Source organism: Girardinichthys multiradiatus, chromosome 7 (assembly GCF_021462225.1).
Source record: "Girardinichthys multiradiatus isolate DD_20200921_A chromosome 7, DD_fGirMul_XY1, whole genome shotgun sequence".
Taxonomy (NCBI): Eukaryota; Metazoa; Chordata; class Actinopteri; order Cyprinodontiformes; family Goodeidae; genus Girardinichthys; species Girardinichthys multiradiatus.
Window position 1 is genome coordinate 31,741,333 of NC_061800.1, and position 18,849 is coordinate 31,760,181.

Below are 18,849 nucleotides of genomic sequence, written 5' to 3' on the forward strand. Positions count from 1 at the left end.
CAGAAATTTTATTGTATTTTATTTGAATTTTATGCAATAGAGCAACACAAAATCCATGATTGTAAGAAGCAAGGAAAAGGATTCATCGTGTTTTACGAATAAAAATCTGAAATGTTTGACGTGCTGCACTGCTGAGCCAATACTTTGTAGAATTATTTTTCACGGTAATTTTCACAGTAATTATAACCCAACGACATTGGGGGAATATCTCTACAAGCTGTGTATATCTAGTGACTGAATTGTTTTTCTTGGCAAAATAGCTCAAACTCAGTCAGATTGGATGGAAAGCATCTGGGAAATTTAATTTTCAAGTTTTGAAACAGATTCTCAATTGGATTTACAGGGGTTGGACAATGAAAACACCTGGTTTTAGACCACAATAATGTATTAGTATGGTGTAGGGCCTCCTTTTGCGGCCAATACAGCGTCAATTTGTCTTGGGAATGACATATACAAGTCCTGCACAGTGGTCAGAGGGATTTTAAGCCATTCTTCTTGCAGAATAGTGGCCAAGTCACTACGTGATACTGGTGGAGGAAAACATTTCCTGACTCGCATTTCCAAAACACCCCAAAGTGGCTCAATAATATTTAGATCTGGTGACTGTGAAGGCCATGGGAGATGTTCAACTTCACTTTCATGTTCATCAAACCAATCTTTCAGCAGTCTTGCTGTGTGTATTGGTGCATTGTCATCCTGATACACAGAACCGCCTTCAGGATACAATGTTTGAACCATTGGATGCACATGGTCCTCAAGAATGGTTCGGTAGTCCTTGGCAGTGACGTGCCCATCTAGCACAAGTATTGTGCCAAGGGAATGCCATGATATGGAAGCCCAAACCATCACTGATCCACCCCCATGCTTCACTCTGGGCATGCAACAGTCTGGATGGTATGCTTCTTTGGGGCTTCTCCACACCGTAACTCTCCCGGATGTTGAGAAAACAGTAAAGGTGGACTCATCAGAGAACAATACATGTTTCACATTGTCCACAGCCCAAGATTTGCGCTCCTTGCACCATTGAAACCAACGTTTGGCATTGGCATGAGTGACCAAAGGTTTGGCTATAACAGCCCGGCCGTGTATATTGACCCTGTGGAGCTCCCGACGAACAGTTCTGGTGGAAACAGGAAAGTTGAGGTGCACATTTAATTCTGCCGTGATTTGGGCAGACGTGGTTTTATGTTTTTTGGATACAATCCAGGTTAGCACCCGAACATCCCTTTCAGACAGCCTCCTCTTGCGTCCACAGTTAATCGTGTTGGATGTGGTTCGTCCTTCTTGGTGGTATGCTGACATTACCCTGGATACCGTGGCTCTTGATACATCACAAAAACTTGCTGTCTTGGTCACAGATGCGCCAGCAAGACGTGCACCAACAATTTGTCCTCTTTTGAACTCTGGTATGTCACCCATAATGTTGTGTGCATTTCAATATTTTGAGCAAAACTGTGCTCTTACCCTGCTAATTGAACCTTCACACTCTGCTCTTACTGGTGCAATGTGCAATCAACGAAGACTGGCTACCAGGCTGGTCCAATTTAGCCATGAAACCTCCCACACTAAAATGACAGGTGTTTCAGTTTCATTGTCCAACCCCTGTAGGTCTGGAATTTGACTGGATCATTCTAAGTCATGAATGTGCTTTGATCTACACTATTGCACTGTAGCTCTGACTGTAGATTTAGGGTCATTATCCAGCTAGATTTCCAAAGCAACACCCTTTGCAGTCTCTGACAGATGTTCTTCCAGGATTGCCCTGCATTTAGCTCAATCCATCTTTGCTTCCCTGTTGTTGCTGAAAAAAAGCCTACCCACAGCATAATGCTTCCACTACCATGTTTTAACATGGGTACAGTGTGATTAGGGAGCTGATGAGTGTTGTTTTTTTCACACCACACACAATGTTTCATGCGTATGCCACGTTTTATCGGACCAGATGACAGCATCATGAAGACCACTGTTCTTTGGTCTTCATGATGCTGTTTTTTTTCCACCAGTGTTCTCTAACAAACATCTGCGGTGCAGAACAGTTGCACTTATTCTGATATTAAATGGCCTGCAAGCCTTTATATTTATAAATAAGGTATCTAAATTACTGGGTTACTGTATATTTTTAATGGCATAGGAGTGAAGGGGCCTGAAAAACATGTTATTTGTAAAAACATTAAAAAATCATGTATCATTTTCCTTCCACTTCAAAATTGCGCACTTTTTGTTGTTGATTAATAACATAAAGTCCCATAAATATATTGTTCATATTTGTAAAGTGACAAAATGTGGAAAATTCAAGACATACAGTATGACAACTTTTTCAGGTGTGCTGACACGGTAGGGTTTATATTGCTGCATGATTGGGAATGGTTATCTTATACCCTCATAAGCTGTCACTGCTGCAAGTAAATCAATCAGACATCCAGTCAACCAGTAAATCAATGACTCATCTACGCATTCTGCGTCTCTACTGGTAAAGAGTCAAACGGCCAGTCCCCTTGATCACATGGGATTGGAATCTAGTTGAGAGAAACTTTTGGCTGCTTAATCCGTTCTGAGATATTGATCAGATTGACTGGTTGTCAGCACGGAAAACGGTCAAGGACAAAGACAGAGAAGGAACGGCGGGAAAGCCGTATGCTCTTCAGATGAGGATCGGACTCTCCAGTGCGCCATGTGCCCGGGAGGGGCTGGTTTTGGTGGCAGAGCGCAGGGACAGAGAGCGCAGAGGGAGAGAGGAGGAGGAAGAGAGGGCAGGACTGGCAGGGTGCGGTCTGAAGTGGCAACAGTTCCCCGTGGATCACCCAATTCCCTTCAGTTCAACTGGAAAGCTGCAGCTTGTCGCATATGGAGAAGTCCAGAGCAGGACATCGAGTAAAACGAGCGCACAAGGGGCTGGTGTTCTTTCAGATTCCCTGGTGCACAAGAATGAGGAGGGCAGAGAAACCACAACATTGAAACTTGGATGCCAGCAGCCGCACTCTCTCTCTTTAACTCTCACACCCACCCAATCGACTTTGAACCTGTTTGTTTAAATACCCGGACTTTACAGCCTGCACACATGCTGCTGATATCGTCAGGCGGTTCATGAGTTCCTCTAATCTGCAGACGTAAAAAAATATTTTTGGTATTGCAATGGTACCACATGGAGAAAAACGGATGACCTTATTTCATCCAATATTTTCAGACGCGGTGCTTTATTTTTCACTGACAAATGGAAACTAAACCGGAGAGGCACTGAAGACATCTCTCTCTCTCCCCACGGGAGAGTCCACCCTCCTTCTCCCGGGGCGATGCGGATCTCCTTCCTCCTTCTCGCAGCCTCTCTGTGCGCCTCTGTCCTCCTCCTCGCACCTGTCTCGGAGGGCTGCGGGCCGGGGAGGGGACACGGCAAGAGGCGGCTCCCCAAGAAGCTCATCCCGCTCGCCTACAAGCAGTTCAGCCCGAACGTGGCCGAGAAGACCCTGGGAGCTAGCGGGCGTCCCGAGGGGAAAATTACTCGCAACTCCGAGCGCTTCAAGGAGCTCACACCGAACTATAATACAGATATAATCTTCAAAGATGAAGAGGACACGGGCGCAGACAGGCTCATGACTCAGGTAAAGCCGGGGAGATGCGTAAAATGGCCTTACCGTGCCTAAAGTGACAAACCTGTCATTTTCTAGATCATTTTGTTTGTCAGGGAGATCAAATTACACAGAGCTGAATGAACCAGATTAGCCACACTGCTGCTTCCAATTGTCTGATTGTCTTCTGAATGTTTGCTGTCAGTTAAATGTTTAAACCAAAGTGATTGACTCCATTAACCCTTCGTTTCATCTCTGAGTTCTGATACCTGGCATACTTAGCTGTGGAGGCTGCCTTGAAGTGTTGCCTTCACTGACCCCAATCTGGCTATAATTTTCCATTTGACTGAACATAAGTGAATCATTGGAAATCAGTCCTAACCATTGATTCATTTTGTGCTTCTTTTTCCTAAAAGCATTGCTATTCTATTCCTATCCAGGTTTTGTTCTGCCAACTTAAGCTGTGGTTATTTTACGCAATAAATAACTTCACATATTTGCAAATCATTGAAATGCATGTCCACTCCTTGACTTTCAGCCTATGTACTCAGAGTGAATAAATCTCAAGCAAACACCACAATCACAGTTGTGTGTACTTTGACCATTCACCTGACACAGTTGGGACTTGCAGAAATTATTTAGAGTGCAATTTTTGAAGTGTTTTGCATAAAGCATCAGTACTATGGTTTCTGTGCATAACTTTCTTCTATTTTGTGTTCGTTCTGCTTTTTCATATTATTAATGATAATTAACTATTGACTGGACTGACTGGTGTTGCTGAATAGCAGAAAAGCCAAACTCATTGCATATATTGGTCCCAGAGAGTCAGTTTTCGAGCTCAAATGTTTTTATTCTTCTTAAGATGATACACCTTGCCCTGTCTTTCTATGTATTACATTGTCTGTTTCCTGGGCAAAGCCCCTGAAAGACATAATACTTCAGCTAGCTAGATGTACTGTCTGTCTTCCTGATTCCCAGCTAGTTTTGGCATATGGCCACACATACTGAGCCAGTTTCTGACAGAGATTTCTAGAGTTACTTCTTTCCACTGTCTCCATGTGCTTACTCATAATGAAGGATAGCTGAGAAGTCAGTGACTCGGTGCAATCACAAGAGCTACCTTAGATAGATTCCTTCTTTGCCAGTTGTCATTTTAAGATAAATTTGTAATATCGTAATATATTTAACCTTACTTTGCTGAAGGGTTGTTCCTGTTGAAAAGGAGTCAGGCCTTTCCACTGTCACTTGATAAGGGATTGCCTCAAAATGAGAGACTCAATACTAATGAATGGGCTTCCTTAGAAAGAAAACTTTGGTATTATAAACTACAGCTCATGTTTTGTAATCCAAAAAACAGCTACTGTTAAATATTTCCTGTTACAGAGTCAAAATCTAAATCAGAGGTGCAAAAGCCCATTTGGCAGTGGCCTCAATTTTTTAAATCTCTGCAAAGCCATACTTATTTTCACCTGCTTTTAACTCTAGTTTGGCAAGGCATCTTGACCTTTACTGTTATTTTATTTATTCATTTTATCCTATGTAATTTCAATTATATTTTACAGTATTTTTATGGGTTCAACATCGCCATAGTTTTAGACTTTACTCATTCTCAAGCACTGGTCAATGGGTAATTAATTTTAAAAGTGTAATATAAATAAACATTCATTTATTGATTAATTGATTGATTGATTTGACTGCTCTATATTATAACTACAATGAAATACAAATGGATCTTAATGATTTTAAAATTATATAACTAGATTAGGTTTGATGATATATTATTTATATATATATTCTTAAATATGTGTCTGGCTATTCTTGTAACGTGCTTAGAAAGGGTATTTGTTGTGAATTGGTGCTATATAAATAAACTGAACTGAAGCTGAATCAGCCACTTCCTTGATTATATCTCTCTAACTATCTTTCCTTTGTCTTTATCTCACCCAGCGTTGTAAAGACAAGCTAAACTCTTTGGCCATCTCTGTGATGAACATGTGGCCAGGTGTGAAGCTGAGAGTGACAGAGGGCTGGGATGAAGATGGTCATCACTCAACAGACTCGCTGCACTATGAGGGGCGTGCTGTCGATATCACCACCTCAGATAGGTAAGAGAACCAAAATTCATACACCTTTTATGTCTAAATAGGCCAAACAATATTTAAACTCAAGCTATTAAAAAGCAATCTAGACATACTTTTCTTCTAAAATTTGAGTGTGTAAATGAACATCTCCTGGCTTTTCCAGACATTTATTTTATATTTTAAATAATGATACAGAAATAATTTTTTCTCCTGACAGGGACAGAAATAAGTATGCCATGTTGGCCCGCTTGGCTGTAGAAGCTGGATTTGACTGGGTCTACTATGAGTCCAAAGGCCACATTCACTGTAGCGTCAAGTCAGGTAAGAACTATATTTAAGAAAATTGTGTTTTTGAAAGTGTCTTTTTGCATCTTTGGCCGCCAGCTGTTGTTACCACTAATGAGGCTGATGATAGACACTGTGGGGTGACTCCCTACTTGTATAGCGTCCCTTTGAGCACCTGTGTTATCACTTTGTGAGGGTGTTTGTGTGTAAAGCCTACTGGGAACCAATCAAAGCAAGGTGTGCACCTGTGGTCTTTACTTTATGCAGTCTCACCTTATGGTCAGGTGTCATCATATATTCATCAGTTAGTCAGATTATAATATATATAATTCATGTCCTACATACCCATCCATCTGTAATGCGGTGGTCAAATAAATTTACATTGCCTTGAAAATTCATATTCATTTCATACCCCTTGGCATTCACATTTTGCTAACATAACACCACAGATGTCAATGTATTTTATTGGTAGTCTATGCGGCAGATCAACACAAAATAACAGACAAATTTAAAGGGGAAACAAATTGATACATTGTTTTCAAGGTTTACATTGTATTTGTTATTTCTAACAAAATAATACTACATATTTTTTGTGTAAAAAAATGAAGCACTGATTTTTTATTTTTCAGCACCATTTTCTCTGATACTGCTTAATACATTCCTGGGCCAACCAGTTCCTACCTAATTAGTAAATGCATAAATTAAGAGCACTGCTTAATCTTTCATCATTCAAGCATGTAGGGATCACTGAAAACATGTGGAAAAAAGGTGGTCTGGTTGGATGAGACCCAAAATGAACCTTTGGACTACATGGAAGATTACCCTAAACCCAATATTTCCACCTAGCAAGGTATTGGTAGTATCATGGTGTGTAGGTGCTTTTTGAACAGGGACTGGGAAACTGATTAGAGTTGATAGTAAGGTAGAAAGAGTTAAATCCAGGGCAGTCCAGGAAGAAAACCTTTCAGAGGCTGCAAAAGACTGAAGATTGGGGCTGTCTCAAGACTTAAACTAATAGAATGGTTTAGATCAGGGAGGTGGCCAGATCCAGTCCTGGGAAGCTCCTATCCTGCAACTTTGAGATACAGCCCTTCTCCAACATAAATAAGTAGATCGTTACTAGGGCTTTGCAGAGCTGAAAAGCATGCTGATGAGGGAATTCAACTATTTGACCCAGGTGTGTTGGAGAATGGACGCATTCCAAAGTTGCAGAAAAGTATCTCTTGAGGACTGGATTTGGGCAACTCTTGTTTAGATCAAAGCATAGTCATGTGTTACAATGGCACGGTGAAGAACCAGAGCTAAATCCTGTTCAAGTTCCCAGATGCTTTCCATCAGCTTTTACTGAGCTTAAGCTGTTTTGCAAAAAAAAAACAAAATGGACAAAGGAATCTGAATCTGTAGATGTGCCAAACTGATCGAGACACAACTGAAAAGACGTGCAACACTAAATGCAGTGAAAGGTTTGAATCTTTTTGTTGGTCTATCACATACACGACTAACAAAATATATTGAAGGTAGTGGTTGTCACGAGAGAACAAGTTTATAAAGTTCAGGGGGTGTGACAGCATTCCACCTCCTCCCGATCTAACATTTGAGACATTTTAGAAACCCATGTACCTATGTCTGGTACCACCAGTTATTTGATGCCAATCCCCACTCTAGCAGTCTGCCTTGGTTAGCAGGCTGTGAGATGATTAACTCTCTCTTTGTTTTTGCCATTGCTTTGCCTCCAGTGAGTTTCTTTCAGATCTCTTATCTGAATCTTATCACAACCCTCCTTTTTGTGCAGCCTTTGGGCTTACAGACCCACACACACACCTTGGACAAATATTTGGCTGACTTAGGACTGACTTAAGACAAGCCTCCCTCACAAACACACACACACACATGTGTGCACACACACACACACACACACACACACACATACTCAACTGTATGCAGATTTATACTGTTTAATTTCTTATTTCAGTCTGATTTAACTGTGTTTTCTAAGATCACGGAACCAAAAATAAGGATGTCCTTTGGTTTAAATCCCTGCAATCCAAACAGTATCTAGACCCATGTCTGAGTCTCTGTACTTTCCTGCCTCCCTGACCTCGGTCCGTGCTCTGACTGTGGTGATACAATCAGCTGGTTATCCATTAGCTCTCCCCGACTACACTTTCTTGCCACCTCATCTCACTGCATCTTAAAGGGAACATTAATCCAGGGAGAGTTAAGCAGAGTCAAGCATATTATGAAGGCCATGACAATACTGGGTGAAGAAATGCACCTCAGAGGCCAAACAAATAACTAAATAATTATATCTACTGTCTAATAAAGCTGAAAGCAGATATAATTTGTAGTTTTTTTCATTGTTTGATATTCTTTTTTTTTAGTTTCTGGCGAGGTGAGTTAAGATTACCAAAATTATTTATATTTTCTAAATACCAGAATGATGAAGAAATAACTTGTAAAAAGCTTTTAATTTCCTTTCTACTTATTATGATGCCTTTAAACAATTAAAAAAAGTTCTGTTGATGATTGCATGGCTTTGTAAGCTTTTGATAGAGAAGGGACATGTGTCAAAAACTCCAAAGATATCAACGAAGATATCGAGAAGACAAGTGTAGACCTCCACAAGTCTGGTTCATCCTTGGGTATAATTTCCAGCTTTCTAAAGGTGCCACATTAATCTGTTCAAACAATTATATGCAAGTATGAACACCATGGGAATGTCCAACCGTCATTCCATCCATTAAGAAGGCAGGATCTTTGTCCCAGATATTAACGTGATGCAGTGCTATGTGTGGATGTCAACCTCAGAGTAAAAAACAAAATGACCTTCTGAAGATGCTTACTGAAACTGGTAATAGTATTATTATCCACAAAGAAATGAGTCCTCTACTGACATGGACTGAAAGACCACTCAGTCAGAAGGAAGACATATCTCCAAAAACAGTCCAATAAACCAGATTACAGTTTGCCAGTGCACTCAGGCACAAAGACCTCAACTATTGGATAAATACCCTGTGGTTTTATCTACAATGATCATTGTTGCATTTGGATAAAAATGGGGGAAGCTTGCAATCCTGAGAATACCATGTCAGTATGCAGTGGTACATTGCACAAAATGGACGAGGAAAGAACATTATATGAAAATATTCAGGTAACACCTCAAGATAATGAGGGCTTGAGTTATTAAACAATGCAGTCAAGTTCAGTTTATAATTCAAATGGTAAAAAAATATTTTTTTCTCTAATGAAACCAAACCGGATGTATCGAGTCACTGACTTGCAGCATTAACTTTTCTTGATCAAGCAAGCAACAGTGGGCAGTTTGATTGCACTGAGTAATTTATTTGTAGCAGAGAAATGAGAATAGAAAACAAGAGTGTAAAAAAAAAAAGTAATCACAGCCGAGACTGGTAAGACTGCTAAGGTACTCTTGACTCGGTAGGCTTGGCCAAAACGAGTTTTTCCTCTGTAACAACAAATAGTTCTATAGATGTGACGCTAAGAAAAATATTTTCATTTTTAACTAAAACACTGACTGCTAAAAGTTTCATAATCAGAATTTTGACATTATAAATATTTAGCCTTGTTACTTGGGATGAGTGTTCTAAATGAAAGAAAATAATATGGGTACCACAGCTTTAAATAATCATGATAAATAAAACTTGAATTGTGACAAAAATATCAAAATGTTTACAGACAACAGTAATTAGAAAATTATGCTTTGTTTTTTTTTTCCAGATTAAGAGTTTTATTTGTCAAAATAAAACAATCCAGGAGGCCTTTTGAGGTGGGTTGAAGAGAGCCTCTTTAAACGGTTATTTAAAAGTCCAATGTATCTTTGCAGATTGAAACATTTAAAAGAAAAATTGATCTTAATATTTCAAAATTCTTAAAAGTTTACAGTTACAGATACAGTCTACTTGTTTTATTTTTTGCCTATACAAGATGAGAAAAGTGGGAGAAATACTGATAAAAGAAGTCAAAATATAATCTTACAACCACTGGTAAAATGCGTGCGTCTCTGAGCTTTGTTTCTGGCCATGCACTTAGCTTCCATTATAAGAGCCATTATGGGAGAGCCCAAAGGCAGACAGAGCAAATATTTTTAACCTGACTCATATTGCATAAAAATGTTAACGATCCACCAGTGATCCAACTGAGATAACGTTGTTCTTGAGTCTGTGTCATAGTCTCACCTGCTCAGTAAGGTAAGGTAAGTTTGTTTATATAGCGCTTTTCAGCAACGAGACACTCAAAGCGCTGTAGATACAATTACAATACAATCACAAAGCAAATAAACACAGATACAGACACAGAAAAACAAATCAAATGATAAAATCAAACAACAGAGGTAATTTAAAAAAGTAAAATAAAATAAAGAGAATAGAATGATGGACAAGAAAATGAAAGGAAAATTGGACTGAAAACGTAACTAATTATGCCTGGATGGCACAGTCAAAGGCCACTCCAAACAAATAAGTTTTTAATCTTGATTTAAAGCAACTTAGAGTTTCGACGCTTTTACAGTTTTCTAGCAGTTTATTCCAGATTAGTGGAGCTTAAGAACTAAAAGCTGCTTCTCCATGTTTGGTTCTGGTTCTGGGTATGCAGAGTAGATTTGAGCGAGATGACTTGAGAGGTCTCGGTGGTTGATACACTGACAACAAGTCTGTAATATATTTTGGTGCTAAGCCATTCAGTGATTTATAGACTAACAGAAGTATTTTAAAGTCTATTCTCTGAGCTACAGGGAGCCAGTGTAGGGACTTTAGAACCAGGGTGATGTGCTCCACTTTCTTAGTTCTAGTGAGGACGTGGGCAGCAGCGTTCTGGATCAACTGCAGCTGTCTGATCAACTTTTTAGGCTGACCTGTGAAGACACCGTTGCAGTAATCAATTCTACTAAAGATGAACGCATGAATTAGTTTTTCAAGGTCCTGCTGAGACATTAGTCCTTTAATCCTAGAGATGTTCTTTAGGTGATAGAAGGCCGACATAGTTACTACCTTTATGTGCCTCTGAATGTTCATGTCTGAGTTTATCACTACACCCAGGTTTCGAGCCTGACTGGTGGTTTCTAGCTGTATTAACTGAAGATGTGTGCTAACTTTTAAACGCTCTTCCTTTGGTCCAAAGATTATTACTTTAGTTTTGTTTTGATTCAACTGAAGAGAAGTTAGGCCTATCCATGCATTGATTTCTTCTAAGCATTTACCCAGCGCTTGAATGGGTTCATAGTCACCTGGTGACATCGTAACGTATAGCTGTGTGTCGTCTGCATAGTTATGATAACTTACGTTGTTGTTTATTAAAATCTGAGTTAGGGGGAGCATGTAGATATTGAATAGGAGGGGCCCTAAGATGGACCCTTGGGGAACGCCACATGTGATTTTTGTGCTCTCTGATGTCAAGTTACCTACTGACACAAAAAAGTCCCTGTCCTTCAAGTAGGATTTAAACCAGTTGAGTGCTGTACCAGAAAGGCCGTCCCAGTTTTCCAGGCGCTCTAATAAAATGGAGTGATCAACAGTGTCGAATGCTGCACTAAGGTCCAATAATACCAGCACTGTGGTTCTTCCACAGTCTGCATTTATATGGATGTCATTGAACATCTTGACAAGCGCAGTCTCTGTACTGTGGTGAGCATTAAGCCTGACTGGAAGACATCGAAGCGATTGGTCACTAGGAAGTTGTTTAACTGCTGAAACACAGCTTTTTCAATTATCTTACTGATGAAGGGGAGGTTTGATATAGGCCTGTAGTTCTGTAGTAGCAGCTTGTCCAAGTTGCTCTTTTTCAATAGAGGTTTGATAATTGCTGTTTTTAGGGGCTGGGGGAAAACACCTGACAAAAGGGACGTGTTTATTATTTGAGTTAAATCAGATGTTATCACAGGCAAAGCTTTCTTAAGGAAAGCTGTGGGTAAAAGATCGAGACAGCAGGAAGAAGAGCTCAGTTGCTGTATGATTTCTTCTAAGATTTTGCAGTTTATTTGGTGAAATTGGGAAATTTTGTCAAAATCAGTTCTAGTTGGAGACAGCATTGGTACTGGAGTTGATGTGGATGTGCTGACTGCCCCTCTGATCTTTTGGTTTTTTTCAGTGAAGAATTTAGCAAATTCATTGCAGGCCCTGGTAGAATGGAGTTCAGATGCTACAGTAACAGGAGGGTTTGTTAACCTGTTGACCGTGGCAGATAATGCACGAGCATTGTTAATGTTTTTGCTGATGATCTCAGAAAATAAAGATTCAGTTGTAGGTTATATCTGTATAGTCTCTCTTTATAGATAATATAGTGAACCTGGAGTCCAGTCTTTCGCCACCTGCGTTCAGTTTTTCGACACTCCTTTTTTTCACTTCTGACTGGTGGAGCACTTCTCCATGGAGTCATTTTCTTCCCAGAAACAACTTTCACTTTAATTGGAGCAATTGAATCATTGATGTCTGAGATTTTAGAATGAAAGTTTTCTACCAGCTCATCTACAGTGTTATAGGGCAAAGTGGAGGTAGAAGAGTAAATCTGGTTAAAGGTTTCAGCAGCAACGTCCTCAAAGATGCATTTTCTTATCATGTCTCTTTGGCAAACTGAGTCATTGCAGATGATGCTTTCAAAAATAACAGAAAAGTGGTCAGATAGGGCAACATCAGTTATAGACACCTTGGAAATGTTTAGACTCTTAGTGATGATCAAGTCCAAAATATGTCCCCGTTTGTGGGTTTGCTGTTTAACATGTTAAGTCAAACCAAAATTTCTAAGAGTGTCACATAGATCTATTGTACTTCTGTCTTCAGGATTGTTCATGTGAATGTTGAAGTCTCCCACAATTATTAAACAGTCATAGTCAACACGTATCACAGCTAAAAGCTCATTAAAATCACTGATAAAGTTTGTTTTGGACTTAGGAGGCCTGTAAATATTCAAGAACATGGTTCAGACCGGGCTCTTTACCTGGAGAGCCAAATATTCAAGAGTCAAATTTGCCCAGAAATACTTTTTCACACTCTAATAAATCTTTAAACAAAGTGGCCACCCCTCCACCTTTTCTTTGCGGTCTGCTCTCACAAAGAAAATTGTAGTTTGGAGGCATTGCCTCTATCAGAATGGGAGCTTCATTAAATTCATGTAACCATGTTTCTGTTAAAAACATAACATCAATATCGTGGTCAGTAATGAAGTCATTGATTAAAAATTATTTTCCTGACAGAGATCTAATGTTCAGTAAAGCCAGTTTATATGACTTAGTTGTTGATATTAACTCTGTGTGTGATTGTACCTGACAGTTTATGGCTTTTGTTGATTGTTTATTACTGTCTCTTATCCTTTTGGCTTTGTTCTTTCTGTCACGTATAAGCACAAAGATTTTACAACTATCTCCTATTAGGGGCCCAAGTTTTTCCTGGACATTTCTGATAGAGTTACTACTGGGGCCCAGACTGTATCACAGATAAGTGATTTGAAGGTCCTGATTAGGACGAGATAGATTAGGAGGTCCGCAGCATTTGGAAGATGTTGGTTTAGTAGCAGGGCCTCGGCCACGGGGGGTGTTGAATGGAGAAGAGGTCAGAGCCATTTGGGTCCCGATTTTAAGAGCTCATTTCATGTAATCAGAATCCAGTAAAGCAAAAAACGGGCTCAGTGGGGAGATGGGAGAGTTCTGTGCGGTCGGGGTCTGGTGTGAGTGGGGTTTACCAGGGTTGCCGGTCTGGGTCTGGGTTTGGGGGGATGGGGGTATAATGGGAGGGTCCACTTCTCCTGTGGATTTCAACAGGGAGACCTTTTGTGATGACCTCTCTTTCTCAGCCAACTGGCCAGTTGTTTCTGCTGGCGCTGTTGGAGGCAGCGTTATCATTGTTGTTGATACTCCATGTTCTCTGCTGAAGGTTGGAGCTGCTGGCAGATTATTTCCTGAATAGAAGAGATTAGATGTGAGACGTCTGGGTCCTGGCTTGTTCAAACAGAAACCATCTTGCTTGAAGAGTTATCTTTTTTCCCAAAAAATATTAAAGTTGTCGATGAAGTTCACAGGTGTGGTGGCACATATTTTTTTCAATCACTTATTAATCATCAGAAGTCTGGAAAAAATCTCATCTCCACAGAAAATCGGTGCAAAGGGTCCGCTGAGAAACACCTTGATATTGAGACCTCCAACAATATTCAGAAGACGAGTGAAATCCTCCTTCAATCCTTCTGATTTTTTCTTAGCCACATCATCTCTGGCTCCACAGTGTATAATAAGGTTTTGTAGAGACAGGCGTTTTCTGTGATTCCAAGAATATTCTCTGAGATATCGGACACCGCATTACTGGTACCAATCATAACTTCTGTGTTTTTCTTGTTGCAGAAGTTTTTAATCCCATCCACAGCTGTGTTGCCCACTATTAGGGTTCTTGGTCTGGTGGGGCGCTTTTTCTCTGGCAATTTAAGGGAAGACTGTTCACAATGAAGGTTGTTCTCAAACCTTTTATTGTTCTCAGAAGATGGATCATTTTCCTGGTTTTCATTCTGTGGGCAAATCTGTTTTGGAGGGGAATTCCATTATTTCCAGCTGTCTCACTCCTATCAGTTGTTGTGACAGCAGCTCGCTGTCAAAGTCTACTTTTCCCAGGGGAAACGGGGACATTTCTCTGTAATTCTGGCCATTCTAATTTATTTAATTGCTGAGATCTTCCAGTGAGTCGTCCACCTTGATTTTTTGGGCATGCCCCTAAAACATGCCAGGGGGGGTCTGCCGGTAGGTTTATTCTCAGTGTTCTGATTGCCGGCTGAGTTGTTGAGCTGGCTGTCACTGTTTGGGATCACAGGCAGAGTTGAATCATCGTTGTACCCCATATTCACCTCCACATTCACTTCTAGTCGGTGGATTTTCATCTCCAAAACAACCAATTTCTGTAAAAGTTTGTCGAAGTCCTCTGTGGTGAAGGGTGGCATTTTGTGCTGATTAGCTGGCGTCAACTTGTCCGGCTTTCGAGTAAAAAAAATAAAATAATAATAATAATAATAATAATCCTTGGGAGTCGCTGGTAAGAAGTTGTTTTAGTCCAATATTTCTGTAATTTTGGCTAAGAGATAAAAAGTTAGGAGTAAAGAATGCAAGCAAGCAGGGAGCTTAGAAGAAAAGCGTCTGAGCAGACAGAGAGGCGGAAGCAAAAGTCAGTGACCTAGGATAACTTGCAGGTGTAGTGCACAAAGAAGGTCAAGCTCTGCAGTGCCACTGCTTGATTTTAACTGCATTTTTGTTCCACTTATGTTTCCTTTTTCTTGTTTCAACATTAAACTAAATCGTGCAGTAAAGATCACAACTTCACAAAATTATATGAAATAAATAGATTTTTTTTTCTTCTGTCAATCCCTCAGAGCACTCAGTGGCAGCCAAAACGGGAGGATGTTTCCCTGGCGATGCTCAGGTCATTGTAGATGGCGGGCACACCAAAGAGATGCGTGACCTCCTCCCCGGTGACCGGGTCCTGGCGTCGTCCTCAACAGATGTCCACGCTCAGCTTCTCTACAGCCCCATTGTGTCCTTTCTGGATCGCCGGCCCAATGCAACGAGGACTTTCTATGTAATCGGGACGGATGGACAACATAACCTTACTCTCACAGCTGCTCACCTGATCTTTGTCACAGACTGTGTCAGGAGACCAAGGAAGTCAGGGCAGGAAGAAACATCTCAGGGAACCAAATATTTTGGTTCCATGTGGCAGAGGAGGGGACGTGAGGAAGGTATGAGGACAGTTTTTGCCACCGAAGTCCAGCCTGGACAGTGTGTGTTTACAACCTCTGGCAGATCAAAGTCACGTCCAAGACTCTCAGTTGTGACCTTTGTTGAGGAGCAGAGAAGCACTGGGTTATATGCCCCTCTTACCCAGCATGGGTCTATAGTGGTAAACGGCGTGTTGGCATCTTGCTATGCTGCTGTGGACAGTCATTATTTGTCCCACTGGGTCTTGGCTCCATTGAGACTTGTTTACAGAATAATAGGACCCTCACAAGTGCAGATTGATGGGCTTCACTGGTACCCCTGGATTCTGCAAAGGCTAGGGAAAGTGTTGCTGGGCACTGGACACTTCCACCCCTGGGGCTTTGACCAGTGACATCAAAGGGAGGAAGAAAGAGAAGCTTCAGGATGATGGCATCTTTTATTCACCTGCATTCAGGGGCACAATAAAAAAAGCACAACTGTATCTTGAATAAAACTGATTTAAAGTGTAAATATATTTTGCACTTACTCCAAGTGCCTATATTTGCTGTACTCTAACAAATCTCTTGCCTATGCAACTGTGTAAGTCAACAGAGGATTTGAATTGCATGAATATCAGAAGACAACTAAAGCTCTTATTCATCTAAAAAGTCTTGTTATCAATTTGTTTAATTCTTATTGAAATCTGTCACTATTTGTGCTGTCTGTTGAGATTTAAACATGATCCCAATTTTTTGAGAATGAAAAAAGAAAGTGAACAAGGAAATATTTGAAGAAACGTAAGAGGAAGATTGAGAAAGCAAAAGATTTATGGAGTTGTAAAGCTTTTATATGTTAATAGGTATTTATACATATACAACCAAATATGAATAGATTAAAGGTTTACTTCCAGAAGTCTCTCTTTCTACACTCTTTGTCACATCTACACCTTTTATTTTTAGTCAACACAGTGTGATGCAGAGCAGTAATGCACAGATTTGAAAAGTAGTTAAACATTTGTAAAAGGCTTGTCTATATGAAGCCACTAAATGGCATGAAATGAAGGTGTGTATAAAAACAGAACAAATCTCTTTAAAAACCAGCCCATCTTTTCACTTGTTTTCCTGTCTTCCATCAGCTTTTAAACAAATTATCTTCCTCTTATCCAAATGTTTCATTTACAATCTTTTTTTTTTTTTTATCAGGTGTGTTATTGAAGAGATTTGTTTTCATTGTTTCAAGGTGTCACTTTTCAGGTCAGTAATATGACTCAGGCTCTAATCAACTACTGTATTAAATATCTTCTATGCATCTTGTTAAATAGCAGTAATTATCACAATTATCGGAGAGAAATGAGTTTCTAATGTAATAATGGCAATATCCTGTTATTTTTGTACTTTGTCTGTTTCAAAACACCCACATTGGAGCAGTAAATTGTTATCATTAGCAATATTAATTTTATGAAAGGATGTATAGAAATGTACAAATATCTAATATATATTTTGGATTGCCTAAACTGTTTTCGGTATTGACTTTAGAATGCTTAATGAAAAGACACAATGCAATTATCTTATAACTCCAAGGCATTTTTACATGACTGCTCAAAATTATTGTCAAATATGTACATTAAAGGTATTGGAGAAACTATTTAAAGATCTATTTTTAGAAACAAATGCTGTATGTTTTATTATTTTTGGCAACTTTGTTTATAAATTTTGTATTTGACACATAAAAGTTTTAAAGAACCAATCTTGCCTTGACCCTTTTCCTTTTTTTGCAATGTAATACATTCACAAATATAATGTCTGATTACTGGGGAATATATTGGCTGTGTTTTCTTTTTTTTACAGTTTACTGTTCAGGTGATAAAAGCAATTCCAGCGTATACAGCGTATCTGAGAAAAACCTTCGGTTTGCTGGGATAAGGGATTCATCAATGCAACTAACACAATGGTGACAGCATGGATGGCTGTGGTTAAAGGTTGTCTGCTTATTGGTTTCAGTACCGTGGACAGCAGCACCACGTGAAGTTCCTCTTTCCTGCTGTAGATGATAGGGGCTTGTTTTGTTTTTCTTCCAGGAGGAAAAAATACTCTTTGAACACAGCACACTCTGCTGGAACAACTCATATTTGCAAATATTTAAATGGAGCACACTGCAAAACCATTTATGCCACTTGAATTTCTCACATTTTGTTGTGTTATACTACAAGCTTTAATGAGTTTTTTTGGGATTTTATGTGACAGACTAATACAAGCTAGTATATTAGTCTAAAGTAGGAGATCACTGTGAATGGGACAAAAGGAATAAAAAGGCTTTTTTTCAATTCCAAATTTTACAGTTGAAAATCTTAAAATTGTGGCATGCATTTCTATTCAGCTCTCTTTACTCAAATACATCTAAATAAAATTTGACTTATCTATTTGCCTTCAGATTTCACCTTAACTTTAGGGAGCAAACCGTATCATGAAGGCCAAAGCATGCTGAGGACAGGTCAGGGATAAAGTTGTGGAGAAGTTCACAGTAAGTTTTATTTTATCAGCCAAAAATGGAAAGACTTTGCCACTACGGCAAACCTAATAGATATGGCTGTTCACCTGAACTAACAGGTTAAGCAAGCAATAATAATAGAAGCAACCAAGGAACCTACGATAACTTCAGCGGAACTGCAATATCGATTTCCTCTGAAATCCACAATCACTTCCATTGTTTATTTGACATTCTGGACTAGGTTGTCTGAGCTATACCAGTCCACCAGGTACTGCAACTCCCTTTTGTGAGACTCCTCATCCTTGATGAGGTCTACTACTTTTGCGTCGTCTGCATGCTTTAAGATGTGGTTGGTACTAGATCTGGCCTGACAGTTGTGTCCTCATTATAAACAACAGTGGGCTCAGGACACAGCTCTGAGGAGAACCGGTGCTCAAAGAGATGATGCTGGAGGTTTTGCTTGACACCTGCACCCACTAGGGTCTGTTTGTGAGAAAACCCAGGAGCCAGTTATACATGGGGGTGCTGAGGGGGACCAGTTTGTTGAACAGGTGATGGTGTTGAATGCTGAACTGAAGTCCACGAACATCATCTGAATGTAAATGCTCTTCATCTCCAAGTAAGAAAGACTCAGGTGGACAACAGTGGATATGGCATTCTCTGTAGAGCAGTTGGAGCGGTAAGGAAACGGGAAGGGGGTCAAATGAAGTGGGGAGCCTGTAAGTGTTGTGGTCCTTCACCAGCTTCTCAAAAC

At 39.8% G+C, this 18,849-nt stretch overlaps 1 protein-coding gene across 1 annotated transcript; it reads left to right on the forward strand.

Annotated features, from left to right (window-relative positions):
- The first annotated feature begins 2,482 nt into the window (after window positions 1–2,482).
- Window positions 2,483–17,354, forward strand: LOC124871147 (indian hedgehog B protein-like). The gene is made up of 4 exons (XM_047370200.1): window positions 2,483–3,596; window positions 5,511–5,668; window positions 5,862–5,965; window positions 15,284–17,354. Exons 1-4 carry the CDS (start codon window positions 3,291–3,293, stop codon window positions 16,018–16,020), a joined length of 1,305 nt encoding a protein of 434 aa, XP_047226156.1. The 5' UTR covers window positions 2,483–3,290; the 3' UTR covers window positions 16,021–17,354.
- The last annotated feature ends 1,495 nt before the right edge of the window (window positions 17,355–18,849 follow it).

Bases quoted from the DNA above. Each gene is read 5' to 3' on its own strand.
- LOC124871147 (XM_047370200.1), top strand. From the start codon at position 3,291: ATGCGGATCTCCTTCCTCCTTCTCGCAGCCTCTCTGTGCGCCTCTGTC. The intron at 5,669-5,861 runs GTAAGAGAACCA...TTCTCCTGACAG, and splicing joins GATATCACCACCTCAGATAG to GGACAGAAATAAGTATGCCA. The intron at 5,966-15,283 runs GTAAGAACTATA...TCAATCCCTCAG, and splicing joins TCACTGTAGCGTCAAGTCAG to AGCACTCAGTGGCAGCCAAA.